Source organism: Perissodus microlepis, chromosome 23 (assembly GCF_051167445.1).
Source record: "Perissodus microlepis isolate ML-2025 ecotype Zambia chromosome 23, ASM5116744v1, whole genome shotgun sequence".
Taxonomy (NCBI): domain Eukaryota; kingdom Metazoa; phylum Chordata; class Actinopteri; order Cichliformes; family Cichlidae; genus Perissodus; species Perissodus microlepis.
Window position 1 is genome coordinate 5981662 of NC_140482.1, and position 22228 is coordinate 6003889.

Genomic DNA, 22228 nt, shown 5'->3' on the forward strand with positions numbered 1-22228 from the left:
AGGAACAGCTTCAACATCGCTTCAAGAGAGGGAGGGTGTGAGGGAGAGAGAGAGAGAGAGCTAGAAGGAGAGAGACAGAGGGTACGAGTTGAAACAGGAAAGTGTGAGACAGAATTCAAAGAGCGCACTGTAAAGGCCCTTTTTTTTAAGCTGGAGAATCTCATTAGATTTCTCTAACACCGTTATAAGGCTTTTAAGGGCGGGAGCACTAAACTGTTAGATGCTACAATCAACCTGATCTGCAGAGCTAAAAAGCATCTTATTCTATTGAGATGAGGTGGAAAATGAGTATGAAAGGATATTAAGACGCTCGCTTCTCTGTCACATTATTAAAATAGATTTTTTTTCATATTTTTTGTACATGCAATTTTTTTTTTTTGCACTTAATAAAACCCCATATATACTTATTCTGCCATTTTCTACTGTACACAGAATATGAGAGGGCACTTTGCTGTGTTACTGGTCAGTTAAAGGTCCTCTCACGGCCAATGTAAAAAAAAAAAGTGTTTCTATCTCGATTCCTTTTTTTCTTTGAATTGGTTGTGCCGGCTGTTTGTTTCATAATTTAATACATTATCAATGATTTGATATTTATTTAAGGCATCAAACCATTTGGGGCACTTTGAGTGAATTATATTAAAAGGAGAAATATATATAATTTTAAAGTGCTTCAATCAAAGTAAATACAAGCAACCAGCTATTATCTAAAGGTGGTCATAAAGCATTACCTGCTGTTTCTTTGGTAAATGATATCAGTGAAAAATACAGCAGAGTTTACAAGACGACATTAAGGCAATAAGAAACAGCCAGGTAGCGGTCACACAAGCAGTTCCTCTGTGTTCTACTACAAGACATTTAGCCATCTAAAGATAAGGTAAGTTTACAATCTATGTTCAAGATGATAGGACAGATGGAGATTAACAGATACACACACAGTTTTCTATCAGCACACACAGATACGCACGCAAACTTCTAACACACCAAAGCTCTAAGCTACCTAAATGTGACTCTGAAAGTTTAAATGTTGGCTGTATGACATGATAAAACAATAATTGTTCACAAAGACCAACTCCTACTGACTCTGCTATTGGAGCCCAGGAGTAGCCAATGAGATGCGTACGTGCAATATGACTCATTCCCATGTTTTGGGCTATTTGTGCCGTTTGCATTCTCTGTATTTACACCCTATGTGCTGTACAGTATGATGATGATCTCAATGCATACATGTTGGCTTTGGTATCGACTTAAACACTGCTTTTGTTCACTTTATAAAACAAAATGTAACTATTATATATATATATATATATATATATATACATATAATCAAGTGTTTCAATTTTACTATATATATATATATATATATATATATATATATATATATATATATATATATATATATATATATATATATATATATATATATATAATCAAGTGTTTCAATTTTACTATCAAAGTAACAAATTACCATGGAAACAGGATAAAAACAAAATGTGAAAAATTGTAATTTGCCTACAATATTTGCACTTGTTGCATTTCAGCTTACATTTAAAAAACATAATCATACTCAAAATACTGACTTTAAGTAATCAGATTACATGTAAATTTTCCATGTATTTTTGTTATTTAAGTAAACTGTTAAATTGTCACCAGCATATATTTCTTAATGACAAATTATTTAAATAAATGAACCTTTGTTTTTCTTTTTCTATTTCAAGATCATTTTACTCTAAATTATTGCTTCATGTTTATGACAGCCAAGAGGCTTTCCTGTGTTTTGTTGTTAAGGGTGAGCTAGTTTAAGAGCTTTCAAAGCTCCCACACGTTTTTAAACCAGACATATTGTGACACAGAAAGCACCATGAGCTACGCTTTTCTGTCATTATTAACTGACTTGACCACCGTTTGCCATCTAATCAAAGTTAGGACAATCAGCTTGCTGTATTGTTTGCACAAATGAATCAGAAATTAAGCAAAAATTGTATCTCATCCCGATATAAAATGATTTAATTCCCCTATACGGCTACTTCCGGGCTCCATAGACTAATTTTTCAACATTTATTCTTCCCTCTACTACAACCCTCCTTACAATGATGCAGTTTCTGATCCCAGAGTCCTAAGCAGTGTTTCTGGATAACATGTTTGCACACAGGCAACACCAGTTAGTCCTAAAAAGAGGCAAAACAGACAGAAGGGAATAAAGACAGATGGCAGCGACTGAAGACAAGAAAATGTTTGATCACAGAAAGCTTAAGCTAGCTCGAGCACGTCTACAGTCGTCCTCATTATCATCATTCCGGTCATAGAACATCAGCATGATTATCACAATAGCCATTAAAACACCCTAATAATCAGAGTAAAGTACACTTCAGCTACCATCAAAGGCAGGCAGGCGTAAAGGGCCAGTGCACATATTTTTCATGTGAAACACAAGCTCGAGTCAGTTTGTTTGCTGTGACATCATTACACTAAGCCCTTTGCACGTTGTGGCAGCGATCCAGGCCCTGCCGACGGGGTCCACTCCAGAGCCGTCCAATAGTGCTTTGCGCCACACTTGGCTGCTAACTTGACAGAAATTATGAAGGTCACTTAGCATTGCAGTCTCCTCAACTGTTTATTATTTTACTCCAACTCAGTAACGTCGAAGTAAGTAAGTAAGCTCCAAGTTTGCTTTCCACCAATTTATCTGAGTAACTCCATGTGGATGACATTGTTTCTGATATTAGAATATAAGATTTAAAAAAAAAAATACCCCGGAGAAAAAGAAATAAATTAGACTGAGGTCTCAGGCCCGGCCCCGCTGTAATTGTACCCCTGCCTTGAATGGCGGGAGCTATCAGCAAACCGGAGGAGGGGGGTGAAGGTGCAGTAGTCTGGCGCTTTTTGCCAGCGTGTGAACATGACTTTCTTGGTAAAGGGTTCAGACCTTCGAGGGTTCCTTTGGTTTTCTGAGCCTCGCCGGTGGCTGCTACCCTTAGACGGAGCGTGGAGGGAAGCCAAGGGGGTGAACTCAGACAGCTGGCCTTTGTAGAGTTTATCTGCATTCTGTATGAGGGTACAAAGGGAGGAAAAGGGGACAAGGAGGAAGAGAAAGTTCAGAGAAAGTAAAGAATAAAACATGGTACTTGTGGAGTAATGCAAAAGAAGAAGGTGGTAACACGTCGCAGCTGGCCATAGTTTGAACAGATAGCATGTGACTTAGTGGAGTCAAGTCTCCATCCTGTAACAATGCCTCTGTGAGGTCCTGAACTACAAAACTGCCTGTAAACCAGGACTCTTCACCTGATAGCCATCAACCCCATCAATGCCCCCAAGGCTTAATGGGAGCAATGAGCACTATGTGCTCTTAGAGCAACTTATTAATGCTCATTATAACTATGTCTGGGCCTCTCTTATATAAACCAATATAATCAGCATATAAGCCTTTAAGATTATATATTTATTACCTAACACTAACAAATAGGAATACATCTGCATACTGCAGGCACCTGATCCTGGGCACAATGCTACATCCTCAAGCTTCAGTTGGTTTTAAATTAATAAAGTATTTCATTTCCTTTAGTTTAATTTGCCAGCTGTGAGGTTAAATTTTCCATCCATTCTGTTCAGGTACAAAAGCAAGCATGTTAAGAGCAACAAAAAAATAATAAATCATAAACACCAAAAACATGCAAATGTCAACAAAAAGCTAAACATGCGTTCATTTCCTCTGCAATATTACTTTTCTGTCTCTGCAGCAACACATTATACCACTAGATGGTGCTAAAGCTCCATGTGAGAAATCACCCAGCTGGAAGTAAAGTCAGTTGAAATACCTGGAGAAAATGGTTGAGCTTTTAGGACCTTCATACAAATAAAGCACACACTCCAACCCTTGTGTTAGTCAAGTACAACAACCCAAAGTCAAACCGCACACCACACCAGTTAACCCACCATCACACAGCAGCAACGTGTGCATTTTACCGTGCTGAAGCCCTGTAGGCTTCTATGACAGCTACTCCATCAACAAGGAATCAGAGCTCATGTAGGCCAGGGCCCTCTCATACCTTTTATTATCTCTCCCTTGCTGCAAATACACACACACACATTTGAAGACAAACACATCTACAATACGGACTCAAAATTGAAGCATCAAAGTAAGAGTGGTTTCTAAAACAAAAGATGATTAAGGCCACACTGAATCAAGATGTAGATGCACAGGCATGCAGTCAGATAAGACTGTAACTTCATGCAAAACAGTGGAAATGACAAAGTAACAGGATACAGACTGAAAGGAAAATAAAGAGAAAGACGAGACAGTAGGAAAGGCTGAGGGTCACCTACAGAAGGGCTGGGTTAGAAACTGATTCTGCTGGAGGTCTGAGACAGCATAAAGATGGTGGAAGGCTCGGAGGCAAGGCACCGACGCTTAGTCTGCCAGGGAGGAGAACCACAGAGGGAGAAGGAGGAGGAAGCAAGAGATCAGGAGGGGTGAACAAAGGCAGGGAAGAGTTACAGCTGGGAAAGAAACATGTCAGATCTTCCAAAATGCCACATGATCAGTTTATGAGATAGACAGCAGCATGTAAACATTCTTCTTAGGCTTCTCAGGAGAGACTGGATCATACTGGAAAGTCTTTGGTGATGGTTATTAGCTCTCCACAACCACAGTTATCAGGGAGGTTATAGGAAAAGGAGTTTGGGATGTAGAGGGAGAAATAATTAGTATCTGTAGGAAAAGGAAGTGAAGCAGACTACACTGCAGCCTTCCCAGAAAGGCTGACATCACTCATCTAGTGCTATCCATACAATGCACCTACTCATACAAAAACATTTGTGTTGTGTTTTTCAGTAACTCCACTGTAACTGGATCCCAGTGCTTCATATATTATGTATCATTATATCGTCTTATTTTTTTATGGCTATAATTTCTTCTGTCAACTTTCAGTGGAATACTGAATATTTCAGTATTTTGCTGCTAATGAATGCCTTCTGCCATTCATTATTTCTGAGCCACATGTCAGTGTTTATACACCTAATCATGTTTTTCTGGTCCAATCTTTCAGTCCTGATGAATCATTTTGCATCAGATAAATAACTGCTGTTAACGCTGCTCTTTCAGCGCCTCAGAGTTGAAATCAGTCCATAGCTTTGAGTTTATTCTCTTTTTTACATAAGCAGGATGTTTTTTTTATCCCATCTTTCCTTCTTTCTTCTTACTGTGCAGCATTATTTACTGTTCATTTTCAAAACTGCTCTGGAAATAAAGTTTTGTTTGCAATTTTCCTTCTTTTATACACTGTTTATGAAACTCTAATGCACATTTCCACACTGCAACACATTAACAATTAATGCCTTTAGAGGCACTCCTGGTTCAGCAGAGGACACTGTTCTTATTCTCCATTAATAAAACACAGAACTCTGAGTGTTAGCCGCTAAAAAAAATACACACTATTGTGCGCACTCGTCTTAAAAATTAAAGGAGCCCTGCACACAGACACAGAGGCTTAACTACCAAAGCAGGTAAGTAGCCACACCCTGCATACCTCTGCTGACCCACAATTGTCAGTTCGACATGTCAGGAACTGAAACATCCCAGTGAATAATAAACAGTAAACACAGGTAGCTTGAAGGTAAATATACAAAATTGATTTCTGCCTTGCAAAAGGCAGGGGGCGCTGTTTGACCTGTGTAAACTGAGCTTTCTTGCATTTTTCATTATTAATATTCATGTAGAAAAGAAGCAGCGACATTTATTGAAGAACAAATGAAGTAACACGTCCTACTTTGGCAGGAAGCAAAATATTTACGGGATGTGTGGTCATCAGTCTTCTTGCATTACTGCAATTATTCCAAAATATCCATAATACTTTAAAAAAGATTAGTCTTTTTTATGCAATTACTCTATTTCTGCAAGCATTTCTGCCCACCTGTATGCGCTCAGTAGTGGTGGGCCACAGTGTCCTCCATATGACCTTCTTCACCACATCTGGCAACAGACTGGCTGTTATCAAAAGGATTATACTGAGCCAGGCTGGGCCACTGGACAGCATCTGCATGAACACATAGTACATCCTCTGGTAGTTGAGGAATGGCCTGTAAGAGAGGAAAGGACTGCATGAAAACAAATGCAATAAAACATCTAATAAAACGTCACTCTGACTGACACAGTTTTACATCAAGTAAACATTTAAATACAAAAATATTTCTTTAATCATACCAGATGATTCCGCCCCACAGCAGGGAGAATACCACAAAGAAGATCAGTGAGCCCCAGATAACGAAATGATTGATCCAAGTCCAGTAATGAGTATCTAGGGCCAGCTACGACACAGAGACGATGGAAGTGAGACTGGAGCCAGACTTGCCTGGGTGTTTCTGTGATGTTCTGATGTGTCTGTGTGGTTACCTTGAATGTAACAGTGAAGACTAGCACAGTGAAGACGAGTGTCCCAAATGTCCAGTTTCCAAACATCTGCAGAAGGTAAAAAAGCAGCTGCTGTTATTGATCAGGAGATTTGTGCATGAAACACTTTCAACTTCTTGTTTTTTTGTTTTTTTTATTTTATTGTATGTTTGATGTGAACAGATTCTAAGCAACTGTTAAAGTAAATAATTTGACTTATGCTTATTCAGTACTTAAATGCTCAGCACACCTGCGTTAACATGCTTTTCGGATGACATGACTAGGCTATGAGGTAAAAGTTGACATATTCAAGTAAGGAATCAATCAATCAAACAGATGGCAGGGTGCTCAGGTAGCAACATTCAGGTGAGGAGCTGGTTATCAGATGACTGATGGATGGAAAACAGGAGGATGATGTGATTGTATAGTTGAATATTCCTATCAGTCTCTTCTGTGAGTGAAACCCTTTTACATGAACACTAAAAAAGTCATCGTGCACATTTAAGACCACCACGATGCAGGGCAGCCTCTTCACTACAACTTACGACAATGAGCTCCTTCAGCATTTTGTGCAGCACTAAAACTGGCATATTTTCCCTTTATTGTAATTATTCTGAGGTGTCATATTAAGAGGTACATGGAGAACATAGTGATTCTAGCACACCATAACTGAGAAGTGACTGTTGCATAATTTACTTTTTTTCACAGGCCTGTGGCAATAAGATGAAGCCCAAAACCAAAAATTAACTAGTATCATAAAATTTAAAGTATGGGTACACTGAAGGTCATCTAACTACTTGGGCTACACTATACTTCTGCTAAAAACAGGTACCTTGGGTGAAACATGATAAATAAAGTTAAAAAATAAAAATGATGAGCATGAAATGATAAAATAAAAGCTTTTCAGAGGCAGCTTCCAAATGCAGCTCTGATTTTTACATTGTTAGTACAAGTATAGTACAAGCTACTATCAGATACATTACAACATAAACTGTAGCGCTACAGAAACACTCGCATGAGGCAGAAAAATGATTTTTATCATTGATCAGATGCATTTCAATGTTTTTCTTTCACCTTTTCTTTTTCTAACATTTCAAAAGCTTCAGATTTGCTTCCTGTCAGATAAAGATATTACCACTTCTGTTATGTGTTTATAAGTAATCCTATAAAAAGTTGTAATGCTTTAGGCAATGATCTCTAACTGTTACATAATGGAAGCAGGAGCACTTATGCCCTGCTTTTAAGTCCTAACATCTGCCACAAACAAAGCACACAGGATGTATAACTAAGGTGTTTGGTCACTGACAGCTGGACACATGAGCATGGGTCTGGGAAACAGCGAGTCACTACAGAAAAGCCTACAGCTGACGTATCTACAGCAAGCACTGAGGGCCAGACATGAGATGAACAGCAGTTTGTATCAGGCTGTGTGACGGTGGCGAAACAGGGAAGTGAAACTAAGGAGAGACGACAGAGAGACAGCGACAGGCTTACCATCTGTGTGTTGGTTGTCATTAGCTGGGAGGAGGAAAGAGAAGCAAAAAGAAAAAGCAACACAAAGGTAAGAGGATAGGAAGAAGAAGAGCATGTGACCAGAAGAAAATCATAATAACATAAACAGTTTTATGGCTGAAAGGAAAAAAATTGAAAAGAATTGGATGCAAAAAAAGAAGAAGAAAACCCAAAAATCAAGCAACTCAAAAACAGTTCAACATGTTTCTGGGAGAGTAATGCAGCTTGAGAAATTAAACAAACCAAATAGAGAACAGAGAGGAAGATGATGGGAACCCCGCCATGCTGTCGTGTCTTACTAGAGATTTATGCTTCAGCGGGAAATCTATGCAGTTACCTGCAGCGTAACCGCAAACCCCTCTAAAGCCTATGGCGTAACCTGGCGTGGACCTCCGTGGGAAGGAAAAAATCCCAGTATTTTATCTGGGACACGACCACATGGTAATTACCACATAATGCACCAGCACGAGTGTGAATCCTGCCAACAGCATATGCCACTTGTGTAGGTTATGTTATGGGCTCTAAATGGGCTCTAAAAAGATGTCCCGCAGAAGTCTAAATCAGGCCTTAGATATAAACCACACGTCATCAGATTTTACTTAAACATCTATATATATATATAATTATCCAACTGACATTAAATATTATTTACTAAAAGGCAAAATAGTCTTCAAACTTTATCAGCCAACAACCTGTATTTTCAAGTGAAATAAATAACCATCCAGTACAAGGTCATTATTATGAGAAATTACTTGACATTACCATTACCATAATTACCTCATAACTACCAGATGTTTTTCAAACAAAATAATGTGCAGTGTCAGGAAAATACATTTATAATACCAGATCCATTAACACTACAGGTTTAATGTTAGTTTGTGCTACAACTTGATCAGTTTCTGCAAGCAACACAATAAGCTACGTGTCAGGCATTAGCCAGGCCATTAAAACCTGTCAGCAAAGCACAGTACAGCCAGCATATTTAAAAGTAAATCCATTTTGCTTTAACTTACAGAGCAAAAGTGGTTGAGGAACAAGCTGAGACCTAAAACACTGTCACTGTGTTCCCTAACTAAACCCCAAACACCACAAGAAGACTAAAAAGTCAGGTGACAAACAGAAAACAGATGGAGCTTGTGGAAAACTGAAGTAGCCTATAGATAAAATAGCCAGTTACTATTTTTCCTTTACTTTGAACTTTACTTTAAATATTTTCCAGGCCTTTTTCTCCTTGTTTCAATTAAAGAGCCTGTCAAAGCCACAAGGTTATTACCTGTCCATTGCTGGTGAAGGTGGTGTTGTCAAACAGGAAGTAAGCACCAAAGAACATCACAATGGCATCATAAACGCCCAAGACTGTCCAGTATATGAAGGTGGGCCACCGCAGCAAAGAGTTCTTAGCAATATCTCTGTGTAGATATACAGAACAGAGATCACATGTTTATAGATTAATACCACAGTACACTGCCTGCCTCACAACCAATGAGTCTCTAATAGTATAATATATACATCGATACAGACAGCGTCATTGTTTGTGGGAAAGGTTGATTCTTTTTTGGAAGAATACAACTTAAGAGTAAAGCTAAAAACGTAGCTTTTCAAACTCTGAACACATGCAAAACCAAATCCAAGAAGGCGGTTATCTGCCATATGATGGATGTAAAATAAACTGTAATGTAAATATAAATTAATCAGAGTAAAACACCAAATCATCTGCTATTACTTTGCACCTGGAGGCTGTTAGAATTTTAAAGTGTATAAAGTGTCTAAAGAATTATTGAAATATTTATATTTTCTGTTGCTTAGACGACTTTAATTCAACACTGTTCTTGTTACAGTACATCTCCGGAAGAATCCAACTACCACGTAGTCTGCTTTGTATAAAACAGATGGTTCATTATCTGCTGCAGAAGACTGGATTACTGAAACATGCAGATAATTTCTTTTTCTAATTTTCATGTCATGAGAACAAGTTCCTGAAGAACACGTGATATTAGAGTCGATCCAGCTGGTCGATTTGCAGTCTTACTAAACGACACATTTCTGACATGACAATCTTAAACAGAAATCCACCTGTAGAGACAAGGGTCTTTCTTCAGGATGTCCATATTTATGTGCTGCTCGATGAGACTGTAGAGCAGAATGGGCAGCGAGGTGAAGCTGATGTTGTAGAGAGTCAGGTAAGCCGTGTCATACAGCGGCTGGGGTTTGGGAAAGAGAGCCGTGTTAGTATTTTTGTTCTTGTTGTTTTTATGGTATTTAAGTTTTGTGAGTGCACACCTGTTGTGAGAAGCCACAAAAGAACTGGTAGAGGAACTGGGGGAAAATGAAACAGACATTCTGCGAAAAGAAAGAATAATTTAAATGTGTACAGGTCTTTTTGTTGCTGAACGCTAATTTTATAGAGTATAAATATCAAAAATATCAAAATTAATAAACTAAAAAATTAATAAATTAAATCTCACACAAAGCATTCCTGCACACTTAGGCTAAAGAAAGACTCTGCAATTACAATCATCTTAAAACAAATTAAAAAACTATACAAAGTTTTAAAAAGAAGTAAACTCAAAACATGTTCAGGGCGACTACCTTGTAGAAGAAATATTGTACAAGTTCAGAGATGCGTATGTAGTAATAGTGTCCGTGGACGAGCAGCATCTTCTTGAGGTGTTTGAACTTCGGGATGGCGTAGTCGCTGTTCCTCACTGCCTGACGACCCTCCTTACCCATAATGCCTGCGTTGTGACCATTTACAGGGCAAAGTATTATTGCAGTGATAATAGTATGGTTCTAACATTTTTAACACTTCTGCATAAATTTAGTTTTGGAAATTCAAAAGTACAGTTTTTGTGTGGAAAAGGATTTTGTGTGAATGCAGGTGCTGTACAAACTGCTGACTTCTGTACACAAGGGACTGCTTTTAAGAATTTCTATAGTTTCTTCAAATTGAAGCTGTATTAAGAAGGAAACAAACTTTACCAGAGTGTGGCATGTTGCATAGGAATAGACAGAATACTAACCAATACCAACGTGGGCCTCCAGGATCATGCTGACATCATTAGCTCCGTCTCCAATGGCCAGCGTGATTGGGTGCTCCTCCGAGGCTTTGATTAACTTGACAATCTGCAGGTTGTGGATTTCAGCTTAGCGTCCATCTGAATCTTAATGACATGAGTGAGAACATCTGTTTCACCGGCAAACTCAGAGTACAGATGGCCTTCGTACCTGTGCTTTCTGAAGTGGCGCCATTCGACAGCAGAGCACGGCACTGCAGTTCCGGCAGATTTCCAAGAATTTCTCTTTGTAATTCCCTGAGTTTGAGCCCTCCTGGCCGGGCCTCATTACAGCAGAGAGGGTAGCTCCGTCAATGATCAGACCATAGTCGGTGCAATCACCTGATAGCCTGGGAAAAAAAAACACAAAACCTGTCAAATACGAGTAACTGCAGGATGACACATGCTGTGAACATAATACCCACTCAGAGAAGGTGTCCCGGGTCATGCCCCCATGCTGCCTAAGGACCGTCCTGCTCAATTCAAACAGGACGTCGTGAAGGCTCTGCTCCTCAGTGCGTTTGGTGGTCAGCTCCAGGATTTGGGTGTTGCGATGAAACAGCTTGCTGGCATAGCACGTTGCAGCTGCAGTCTCCATCTTGTCTCCTGTCAGCACCCACACCTTTATACCAGCTTTGTGCAGAGACTCAATGGTGTCTGCTGCTTTTTCCTGCAGCCTGGTACGCAGCCAAGAAACAAGAGGTGCCATGTTTTTAGCTGCATTAAATAAATAGGTTTGTTTTATTTCTCTTTGCCTTTTATTCAACAACAGCTCAACTGTGCAGTACTCCAGCACTTGGATTATTTCCTCTCTGTGCTGGATGGGTGAAACGCCCTCTGGGCTGACAAGTAGTTTTAAGCCTGCACTATAATTGCCTTAGTGGCACGTGTGCGATTGGAGGGTTAAACTGCCACTTTCCCTCACTCACTTTGGTTCACTCAGAACTAGGACAGCACTGTCCATGGCAGCAGACACAGAATTACTCTAATGTTAAGAGTCACTTGAGCTGAAGAGGTTTAGACATTTATAGGAAAAAAAAGGTGCATAAGTGTAATTTTTGAAAGGGCATTTCACGTAAAATTTGCACTTAGAAGGACAAATAACTGAAATGACAACAACATGCAATGTAAATTGTGGTTATGTTGCCAAGCTACCAGCTGTACAGGAAAACCTTTGATGAAAAAAAAGTGCAGGATGTTGATATAATTTGTCATTTAGGTGTCCTTAATACCAAAAAAAATTCAGCACCTGTCCTCGACAGCAGTTGCTCCCAGCAGTATCAGGTCCTTCTCGATGAGGTCGTAAGCCTCTGCCAGCTGTTTGTCTCGGTCTTGTAATGCTAACTTAGCTCTGTTCAGCAGTTGGAAAACCTCCTCGTACTGTTCTGGGCTCAGAGAGCGATAGGCAACACAAAGTGTCCTCAAACCCTCCTGGTGGAGAACAGGGATTCACACAAGGTTAGGCTGGTATATATTTAAGACTCAATAAAAACGAATCTACATAAAACACTGTTTCCTGAATACAGCCTCTGAATGTGAGTGTATGGTGGGTGGATGCCAACTACCCATTCAGCCTCAATAGTACAACACTCACCACATATTTTTCAGTTTCCAAAGAAACCTGTGATTTATCTGTAGCTGCAACCACAGCAACATTTGTGTCACTCGTCTGCTTTTTACTGCATGCAAATCGAAGCTATCGTGGTATTTTCATGGGTAAACTGAACTTTAAATAGTCTTATTCAGACTGCAATATTGATTTTTGCACTTTGGAAGTCATTATGAGATTTTGCAGTTGACTGCTTAGCTAGGTGCACTCTCTTACTATCTGTCTACTTATTAGTATTTCCTACTTTTCCCACAAGGATTTTGTGGGTGTATAAAGAAAACAGTATGCAGAGCCCATCACTGCTTATGGTTCTGTTCAGTATTTAAAGAAAGCTTCTTTCCATCTTCTGACCAAATCCTACGCCAGTCCCACAGATAGAAAGACTGTGCTGATACAATTATTAAATACATGTTAATAAAAAATGTAAAAAAAAACAAACAGACTTGTGCTTTTGTCAATTAAAGGCTTAATGGAATGGTCAATTAAATAGTTTAATGGAACTACATGATGCTTCTCATGTGGTTATAAACTGTAACCATGCAAAGAACTTAGATAATGGTAAATGGCCTGTATTTGAATAGCGCTTTTCTAGTCCCTAAGGACCCCAAAGCGCTTTACACATCCAGTCATCCACCCACTCACACACTGGTGATGGCAAGCTACATTGTATCCACAGCCACCCTGGGGCGCACTGACAAAGGCGAGGCTGCCGGAGACTGGCGCCACCGGGCCCTCTGACCACCACCAGTAGGCAACGGGTGAAGTGTCTTGCCCAAGGACACAACGACCGAGACTGTCCAAGCCGGGGCTCGAACCGGCAACCTTCCGATTACAAGGCGAACTCCAAACTCTTGAGCCACGATCAGACAAACTCTGAAATTCTCAGAAATGCTTCAGGACAAAACAACTTCCTGTTATATTGTATGAGCCTATAACGATATGAGAAAGATGAGAGTGAGCCTGCACGTGTGTGTGTGTGTGTATGTGTGTGTGTGTGTGTGTGTGTTTGTGCTCTCTCACCACTGCATTTTGCTCCACTCGAGCTCGGACCTGATCCACTTTGCCTGAGATGACCCTTGGGAAGATAGAGGAGTCTGCACCTTTACAGAAGAGATAAACCTCACCTGCTCAAACGCATAGACAGAAAAAAAAAAGAGGATCGGATTAAAGAAAAAGATAAACACAGACACATAGAAATCAATATAAAGAATATACATATATAGTTTTGTGCGCATTACCAGTGCTGGCCCTGACGATAACGCTCATCCTCCGTCGGACTGAGTCAAATGTCAAAACTTCTAGCAGTTCAAACCTGATAAAAACAGGAAGAAAATCACACAAATACTACTGAAAAAATAATAGCCAACTATCAATTAAAGAAGTTAAAAACAGATAAAATAACAATAATCATCTCATTTTCAAGGTTCACAGAGAATAATAACATTGCTTAAAGCGGCACACTCACTTTTCAACTTCATCCTCCCTATTTAAGATTTCCATCTGACCGTCCTTGAGCCTCAGATAGGTGAAACCGAGCCTGCAGCACAGAACAACCATTATTGGAGTGAATAAAATGAATGTCCAAAAAACTGAAATAGAAAAATGGGAAAACTAAATTCTTCTGAATGCAGCAGTGATTACTACTGCCATTGTGTGCAACGTGAGTGTGCACCTCTTCATGCCCTCCACCAGTGCAACCTCGTCAGGAGAGGAGGAGATGTAGAAGGAAGTGGACTTGCCCTGGTGAATGCCATGTTTGATCCCATCTACAGTATCCTCCTCTTTCACCTGCACCGTGTGGCACAAACACAACGCCCGGAAAAACAGCTCCTCGTGCTCCTGCAGTGGACGACCGACACTAGATTACCCTCATTCGCACGAACCACCCACGCACATTCAAAGCGAGTCTGCACTTACCCTGGCTGCAGGACCTGGGGATGAGTCGATCATGTCCATACCGGCAGCTCCAGGCATCACCTACAGACATACAGACCACAGATCACTCTGGGGGTCACTGGTTATCAAACACAGGCTACGATGATATGTACATATGGCATTTTAGTATTAAAGCTTGATTCTAAGGCTTGACATATACAGCACTATGTCCATGTTTATGTGACAGTAACCCCTTTACTCTGATGTTTGAAGTCCTATGTTAAAAGGAGTAAATTGTAATAATATTACAACACAACAATGTATCCCTCCTAAAATTACAATAGACCATCTGTTCATCACATTTAAGGTTGTATGAGCTGCTGACTTGTCAATTAATGCTCATGATCAGTTACTTGGCAAACATAAATAGACATATGGCTCAATAAACAGCAGCAAGACTTGCAGGCACAATTTGATTTCCTCGTATGACCATTAAGCACTGAACACAGATGATTACACTAAACGCACAATGCCCAGGAGTTTTATTGTCAGGAAATCTGTAATAATCCATTGAAAACACAGAAATGACTAAACGCATGAATGTTACATTCTTCTCACAGATTTTTATTAGATCTAAAAAAAAAAAAAACACACAAACAAAAAAACCCTAAAATAGGCCTAAACTGTTGCCTTTCTGTCATTTGATTTTTACACCTCCATTACATAAAAATATGAACTCTTTGTAAATAAATGAATGGCTATAAATGAATCAATCACAAACATTGATCCATCTTTACCTTGTCCAAAGAGACTGTATATAAAGGATGGAAGTAGCGTGGCATCATTAAAATGGTTTTGAACCACCCTTGGAATCTCCTTTAGAGTGCCTTTATTTGTATCTTTAGAAATGCACTACATTATCCAGCAAGTCTTATTAGCAAGCTGCATCCATACAAACTGTGGTTCTTTCATGCATACACTGAAACACCCACAACATCTACTAATTGGAAGGCTGGTGGTTCAATCCGTCGCTCCTCTAGTCTGCATGCCAAAGTATCCTTGGACAAAATACCTGAACCCTGAACTGAGTTTCCCCCGGTGCATCCACTGCAGTGTGATTATGTGAACGTCAGGCTCAAAGTGCTTAAGCACAGAAAAGAAAGTGCTTGTAGGACTGTGTATGAATGAGACTTGTAGTAAGAAAAGTTCATGGCTGAAGCTGAATATCTTAACAGATCAATCTAGTGGGACTGAACGTTTTACCTGTCCATTACAGATAGCGTGAGGTACATAAACGTGTCCATCCACACAGCACTCTATAAACTCCATGTTGTTCTCTGTTAGCGTTCCTGTCTTGTCTGTAAACACGTACTCCACCTGGAAAGAAAGCAGGATAAGTGTTTTTTATTCTTATCGCTAACTCACTTTTCCATACAGTAATGTTTCTTTGCTCATTAGTCTGCCCAAAGTACACTTTGCTACCTGCCCCAGTTCCTCATTCAAGTCTGATGTGTTGACCACAGCTCTCTCCCCCAGCTCCTCGTCAAACATTTCATCGTCCCACATAATAAAGTAGGAGCCCAGGAACTTCTGCATCTCCACAGTGACATACATGGACACGGGAATGATGTAGTTGAAAAGAACCATGAAGGCCAAAAAGTCTGTGAACGCCCTGATTAGCTGAGGAGGAGGAGAACGAAGAACGTGTGAGACAATAAAGAGGGGATCGAAATATTTTTATTTTCCAGGATTCGAGACTCACAACGTGTCTCTGTCTCTCAACTTCCGTCTTCTGGTTGTAAAAGGGCTCGTCTTTGTTGGGGTCGGACTGCCACACGTATTTTAGTGCCGTGTTGATGAGAGCTTTGCTGATGAGAATGCACAGGTAAACCACCAAGTAGGCATTCATTGACCTGCAGAGGGAGAAGTTAAAGCTCTGTGACATATTTCTTCATGATAGTGATAAATAGATGAGTTTTTCATTAATCTGCTTTGAACAATGTGGACAAAAATTTGGATTGAAAACCCCATTTGGAAAAAAACGGATTATGGAAACTATCTGCCAAGGATGGAGGAGTCTGTGCCTCCTTTAAGTACTCCCTTAAAACATTCCATTGACTTCATTACATTTTTCCTGCATTGATCTGTCTTTATGACTTGTGTGCTTTATTCTTTCCCTGAAAGATTACGCACAACCTCCAGAGTAGAATTTAATATGACTAAGTGGAGAGATGGAGCATGGCAGTTTGTGGCTCCAGATCACATGTTTATATAATTCACATATACAGGTTCTAAGCTTTAGACTTTGTGTAGCGTGTGCTTAAGTGTCGTGTATCACATGCTGAACTGCTATGATTGTGTTTCTTGTGTTTGATCCCTCTTTTCTCTTGGTGATAACACATGTTCTCATGAGTGCAAACACAAAAAAATAAGGGGCGGAGCTTGGGGCCCTGGTACTATTTCTACTATTTTGGTACCATTTCCCACTGTGGTTGGGAGTGTAAAAAGCACAAGTGTGTGCAGGTGCAAATGAAAGTAGTTTGAAAGGGAGTTAGAAACGATCCATAAGAGATTTCTGACTGCCGGTCAGCCATTTGGCGATTTTGAAAAACAGGAACTAAAAAACATAAAAGCACTAAAACCCAGAAAAACTCGCAACCCAGTCCACCATGTAAAAGGTAACTTGGAAAACAACTCAGTATACTCGTCAGAATATTCAAACTTGAAAAGGGGAACAGCTGAGACAAGACGTTTACTCTGAGCTGAGTCAATGAGCCGACGAGTTAATGAGACACACGCAGTGAGCAAGTGTGAATGTAATCCACCTACAGTCACTCATTTATACATCTGGATACAAAGACACTGTCTACGCCAGATGGAAAGAAAATTGATCCAGTCAGCGCAGCGAGCCAAAGAGACACACACAGACGCTTAAGTCTCAATGAATAAACGAAGACATGAGAAGTGAACAGATGGCTCTAAGGACGGGTAAGAAAAATTTCAGTTATTATCTAAGCTGGTGTTAGCACAGAAACAGCCAAAGACTGTGAAACTTGCATGAGAGCACTGATCGTTGCTAATAGGCTCCTTTCAGAAACAATTCATAATATAATATAAAAATGAAAGAGGAGGAAACGAAAAGAGCTTACTTTTCCACTGCAGATCGTTTCTGAGACTTGGACTGGTAATTGAGAGCCATCTTGGTTTCCATGCCAGTGTAGATGACCACAGCTACAGAGGGGAAAAGGAAAAGTCTCATTCAAAATGCTGCACTGTACATTAAAAAAAAAAAGAATATTAAAAAGTATAAAGTTGAGGTAATTTCTAACATTTATCATTAATTGTGTAGAATTACCATAGATATATTCAGTGTTCTTGAGTGTGGCTCCTCGGAGCAACAGGTTCTCTGATCCTAACGGCCTGCAGACAGTCCAGATGATAAACAATCATGTATTTCTTTCACAAACAAAAAGATCTAATATTATTATTATAATATTATTATTATTATATTATATTATATTTCACTGCGTGTTATACTTGTATAACTATGCATGTGACAAATAAAGAATCTTGAATCTAGTAAGAGGCAAATAAGGTATGCCATTTCCATCTGAAGAACTTTATATCTGGCAGCATGGCTCTGTTCTGGGAATTTCCCACCATTCCATGCACATATACAGAAAGCTAGAGACAGGAAAAGCATAATTCAAGAACAACAGATATGGCACTTAAAAAGTCAGCTGCAGAGTAAAAGTGGGTTTCAAAGCAGCAGTGCAGCAACTGAGGGAAAGAAAAAATAGTAGTGTACTCCATAAGAGATTTGCCAAATGAATGCAGAGGTGTATCAGGTGAGCCATCAGCTGATGGGGGCTTGGATTGTTATCAGCTGATCTGCTGGCATTGCAGCTGAGGTGAACTAATGCTGTGCTCAATTAAATCTAATTAAGATAAACAGGTAAGCTTCGCACTAAGTCGTCATTCTGCAGAAATGCGAAATCTTCTTTGAAAGATTGAGCAGCATCATACTTTGTCATCAAAGAAATTTAATACATGTCTGCATGGTTTTGAATTTTATTTTTGAATGATGGGTGAATACAATAGAAATATGTTGATTTCTTTAATGATCTTTAATATAAAAGTGTAATATTTTTGTGTTATTTTACCTTGCCACTGGCTCATTGGTCATGTAGATGTTGATACGCCCCACGAATCTGTGTGGGAAAGAAAAGAAGTGAGATAAGGCACATTTATTTTGCAAGAACACTTTGTTCAAGTGTGTGTGTGTGTGTGTGTGTGTGTGTGTGTGTGTGTGTGTGTGTGTGTGTGTGTGTGTGTGTGTGTGTGTGTGTTACTGACTTGTACAGGTCTGGCTGCGGCTGTTCACATTCTATTGTGGCATGGATCGTGTCCACCTCTTTCTCTGTGTTGTAAGCTTTGGTCTCCTGAACTGCATAATATGTCTAGGTTGGAAGAGGGAAGGAAAACAGAAGAAATGGATGGGTAAATGAAAAAAGAGAGAAAGATAATGGGAGTGTAAGTAATAAGGCAACACAGGAGGAGAAGTATTAAAGACCCACGTTGTGGCATGGTGACAGAGGGCGGAAGGGAGATGAAGGGAAATAAGAAAAGCAATAAGGGAATGGATTAAGAGTTAGATGAATGAATGGATGAATGGACAGAGAAAAACATAAATCACAGCAAATCATAATGCATCTAGTACATATTTAAGTGGATTAAGTTTATCCAGCACACCTTGTGACTGCTCTCTCCATCCAGGCTGGCTGTAGTAACAAAGCAGGTCCCGTCATCTCGAGACGAGGAGAGGAGAATGAGATCACAGGGAAAAGTCTCATCTTCTTTCACCAAGACCACATCTCCAACCTGTCACACAGACCGAGACAACAAATGTTTACTTCTAATACATGCAGGGCCTTGATACCTTGAAGCCAACAGTTGGAGCCTTTTGCATATTTAAATGAATTCACCGGGGTCTAATTTGCCACTACCCTCCTGGCTCTGACCACCTAAGTGAGCATATCAGTGAGGAGTCCTAGCAGCACTTTAGTAGAGAAATACAGTCACTGAACGGAAAATGCAGTCAAATGCAACACACCTAATGACTTACCAGCAGTAAGCTCATATCATTTCAGTCTTATGTCGTTACATAACATACATCAATCTAAGTTCTTTTAAAGCTAAATTGCTTTTAAATGCAGGCAAACACACACACACACACACGTACAGAGAGCTTAGTAGCAGGAAAATTCCTCAGTGTGAGCCACTAAAACAAATGCACCAAAGCTCTGTTAGATGGGGTGAGTGAGTTATCTGGTTTCACACACACACACACACACCTGAGTTTGCGGCTTTGTTTGCGGACCACTTTGCCGTGATGCACCACGTGGACAGAACACTGGTTGACAGCGTTGTCTGCTTTGTGTCTCAACCAGTCCTCATAACCCTAAGAGAGAGAGAGAGGAGACAGAGAGGAGGATGTAAAAGTGAACATGTGTGCCTGCAGGTGTGGCTGCTGGTGTAGTGTTTACTGTTAACAGTCACATTAGGTGAACTCACCTGTTTAATGGCGGTGACTGTGATGACAAAGAACAGTGGCAGTCCGCTGGTGACCGGACTGGTGGGAGTGTCAATAATCAACTGAAGTGACCGCACACATGAACATACAGCGAGAGAGAGAAATGAACGCCAGAAAAGGTTTCAGGGGAAGAAGAATATATAGAAATGACAGACAGCAGTAAGTAGGCAATAAAACATGTCTGAGCTTTATGGCACTAAACATAAATATAAACATAACATAAATATGATAAGTGGAGCTACTTTAAGCTGTTCCCTTATTCACAGTGGTGAATAAGTATAGTAAAAGTGACATCTCACCCTGAAATCCCATATACACGTTTTTCCTCTGGTCTATCACGACAGTTTTAGTGTGTTTCCCAGCTTTGAGCAATTTAAGGTAGAAACCATTCTCTGTATATTGAACTGCACATGTCAATAATGGAGCATAAAGAAAAATATGTTTCTACGTGAAACATTTCTTTGATTGACTGTAATGATTCATAGAAAGAGATGTTTCTGCTGAGTTTTTCTAATGTATGCTTCTGATGCAAGTGCCATTAAATTCAAGAGAAAGCAGACGTCTCTAGATAAACAGCACACAAGGAAAAATCTCCCTTAAGGAAAAATATGAATTATCTTTAGAACATGCTTTGCAGAAGCCTTGTAGTGAAGTTCAGTCAGTGTGAGCAAGAAAATGTTTTACCTGAACAAGAAATATGATGAGAAAGTAGAAGTTGGCGACTCTCCTGAACTGCTCAAACATATTCTTTGGGATGAAGTTCCAAAACGTGTACTGAAAACAAGAAATTTTCTTATGACCGTACAATAATACAACAGAAAAAACCCAAGCAATCATATGACTCCCTATGAGCAAGCGCTTTGGCGACAGTGGGAAGGAAAAACTCCCTTTTAACAGGAAGAAACCTCCAGCAGAACTTTCTCAAAGAGGGCCAGTCAGCTGCTGTGACCAGTTGGGGTAAGTGGAGGAAGACAGGACAAAAGACATGGTGTGAAAGAGAGCCAGAGATTAATAATAACCAGTGACTCAATGCAGAGAGGTCTATTAACACATAGTGAGAAAGGTGACTGAAGAAAAAATGCTCAATGCATCATGGGAATCCCCCAGCAGCCTATTGCAGCATAACTAAGGGAGGATTCAGGGTCACGTGCACTGTTCCCTCTAAGCTGAGCGCATGAGCAATCGCGCACTGCTGACACAGTCTCTGCGCACAGAAAATCAGCAAAATAAAATAAATACATGTATTTACTTTAATCCCAATTCAGGCTGGATTTTTTTTTTTTGTGCGCAGCACAGATTTTCTGTGTGGTTAAACCATGTCAGCAGTGCACGATTGCTCACGCGCTCAGCTTAGAGGGAACATTGGTCACGTGATCCAGCCCTAACTATATGCTTTAACAAAAAGGAATGTTTTAAGCCTAATCTTAAAAGTAGAGATAGTGTCTGTCTCCCGAATCCAAACTGGAAGCTGGTTCCACAGAAGAGGGGCCTGAAAACTGAAGGCTCTCCCTCCCATTCTACTTTTAGATACTCTAGGAACAACAAGTAAGCCTGCAGTGTGAGAGCAAAGTGCTCTAATGGGGTGATATGGTACTATAAGGTCATTAAGATAAGATGGGGTCAGATTATTCAAGATGTGAGATCTTGTATTTGAGGAGCAGGATTTTCAATTTAACTCTGGATTTAACAGGGAGCCAGAGAAGATAGGCCAGTATAGGAGAAATATATCTTATATATAATATCTTTCTAGTCGCTTTCAGTACACTTGCTGCAGCATTTTGAATTAACTGAACACTTTCCAGGGAGTTTTTAGGACATCCTGATAATAACGAATTACAGTAGTCCAGCCTAAAAGTAATAATTGCAGTAGTTTTTGCGTGTAATAGGTAGGAAATCATAATTTTGCACATGAACACACATGCTATAAAACAGACAAATATAGAGTTTACTAAATGTTTTTTCCTTTTTTCCTTTTATTGTTTGTCTTTTTAAATCAGGCAGCAGGAGGAAGCTTTTCTTGGCAACATATAAAATAATGTTTATTGGTACAAACTCAAACCTCAAACACTCAAAGTACCTGTGATGAACAGTTAAGAGAGAGGCCTGGTTAACGTGCTGTAGTAAGTGAGACTTAGTTATAGATAGTTATGCCAGTTGGACCATATCAGCAAAATCTTTCTACATACTACGACTGGATGTAAATA

At 39.7% G+C, this 22228-nt stretch overlaps 1 protein-coding gene across 3 annotated transcripts in view; it reads right to left on the bottom strand.

Annotated features, from left to right (window-relative positions):
* Positions 1 to 1427: 1427 nt before the first annotated feature.
* The window catches only part of atp11a (ATPase phospholipid transporting 11A), a 47162-nt gene continuing 26361 nt past the window's right edge, over positions 1428 to 22228 (bottom strand). Inside the window, exons 3-32 of one of the 3 annotated variants that reach the window (XM_084920972.1) lie at positions 20709 to 20798; positions 20006 to 20086; positions 19785 to 19892; positions 19184 to 19312; positions 18788 to 18891; positions 18595 to 18642; positions 17787 to 17851; positions 17581 to 17662; positions 16194 to 16344; positions 15914 to 16111; positions 15695 to 15808; positions 14474 to 14533; positions 14229 to 14395; positions 14022 to 14093; positions 13795 to 13868; positions 13577 to 13680; positions 12197 to 12378; positions 11373 to 11624; positions 11120 to 11297; positions 10915 to 11017; positions 10484 to 10629; positions 10175 to 10234; positions 9968 to 10095; positions 9168 to 9303; positions 7877 to 7900; positions 6386 to 6451; positions 6197 to 6300; positions 5907 to 6072; positions 4321 to 4410; positions 2931 to 3042 (exon numbers count right to left, since the gene is read on the bottom strand). In XM_084920972.1, the coding sequence (XP_084777098.1) occupies positions 4333 to 4410; positions 5907 to 6072; positions 6197 to 6300; positions 6386 to 6451; positions 7877 to 7900; positions 9168 to 9303; positions 9968 to 10095; positions 10175 to 10234; positions 10484 to 10629; positions 10915 to 11017; positions 11120 to 11297; positions 11373 to 11624; positions 12197 to 12378; positions 13577 to 13680; positions 13795 to 13868; positions 14022 to 14093; positions 14229 to 14395; positions 14474 to 14533; positions 15695 to 15808; positions 15914 to 16111; positions 16194 to 16344; positions 17581 to 17662; positions 17787 to 17851; positions 18595 to 18642; positions 18788 to 18891; positions 19184 to 19312; positions 19785 to 19892; positions 20006 to 20086; positions 20709 to 20798 (3270 nt within the window). In that variant the 3' untranslated portion in view covers positions 2931 to 3042; positions 4321 to 4332. Of the gene's footprint in view, positions 3043 to 4320; positions 4411 to 5906; positions 6073 to 6196; positions 6301 to 6385; positions 6452 to 7876; positions 7901 to 9167; positions 9304 to 9967; positions 10096 to 10174; positions 10235 to 10483; positions 10630 to 10914; positions 11018 to 11119; positions 11298 to 11372; positions 11625 to 12196; positions 12379 to 13576; positions 13681 to 13794; positions 13869 to 14021; positions 14094 to 14228; positions 14396 to 14473; positions 14534 to 15694; positions 15809 to 15913; positions 16112 to 16193; positions 16345 to 17580; positions 17663 to 17786; positions 17852 to 18594; positions 18643 to 18787; positions 18892 to 19183; positions 19313 to 19784; positions 19893 to 20005; positions 20087 to 20708; positions 20799 to 22228 lie in introns of all 3 variants that reach the window. The other 2 variants (XM_084920970.1, XM_084920971.1) reach the window with 2 other exon arrangements.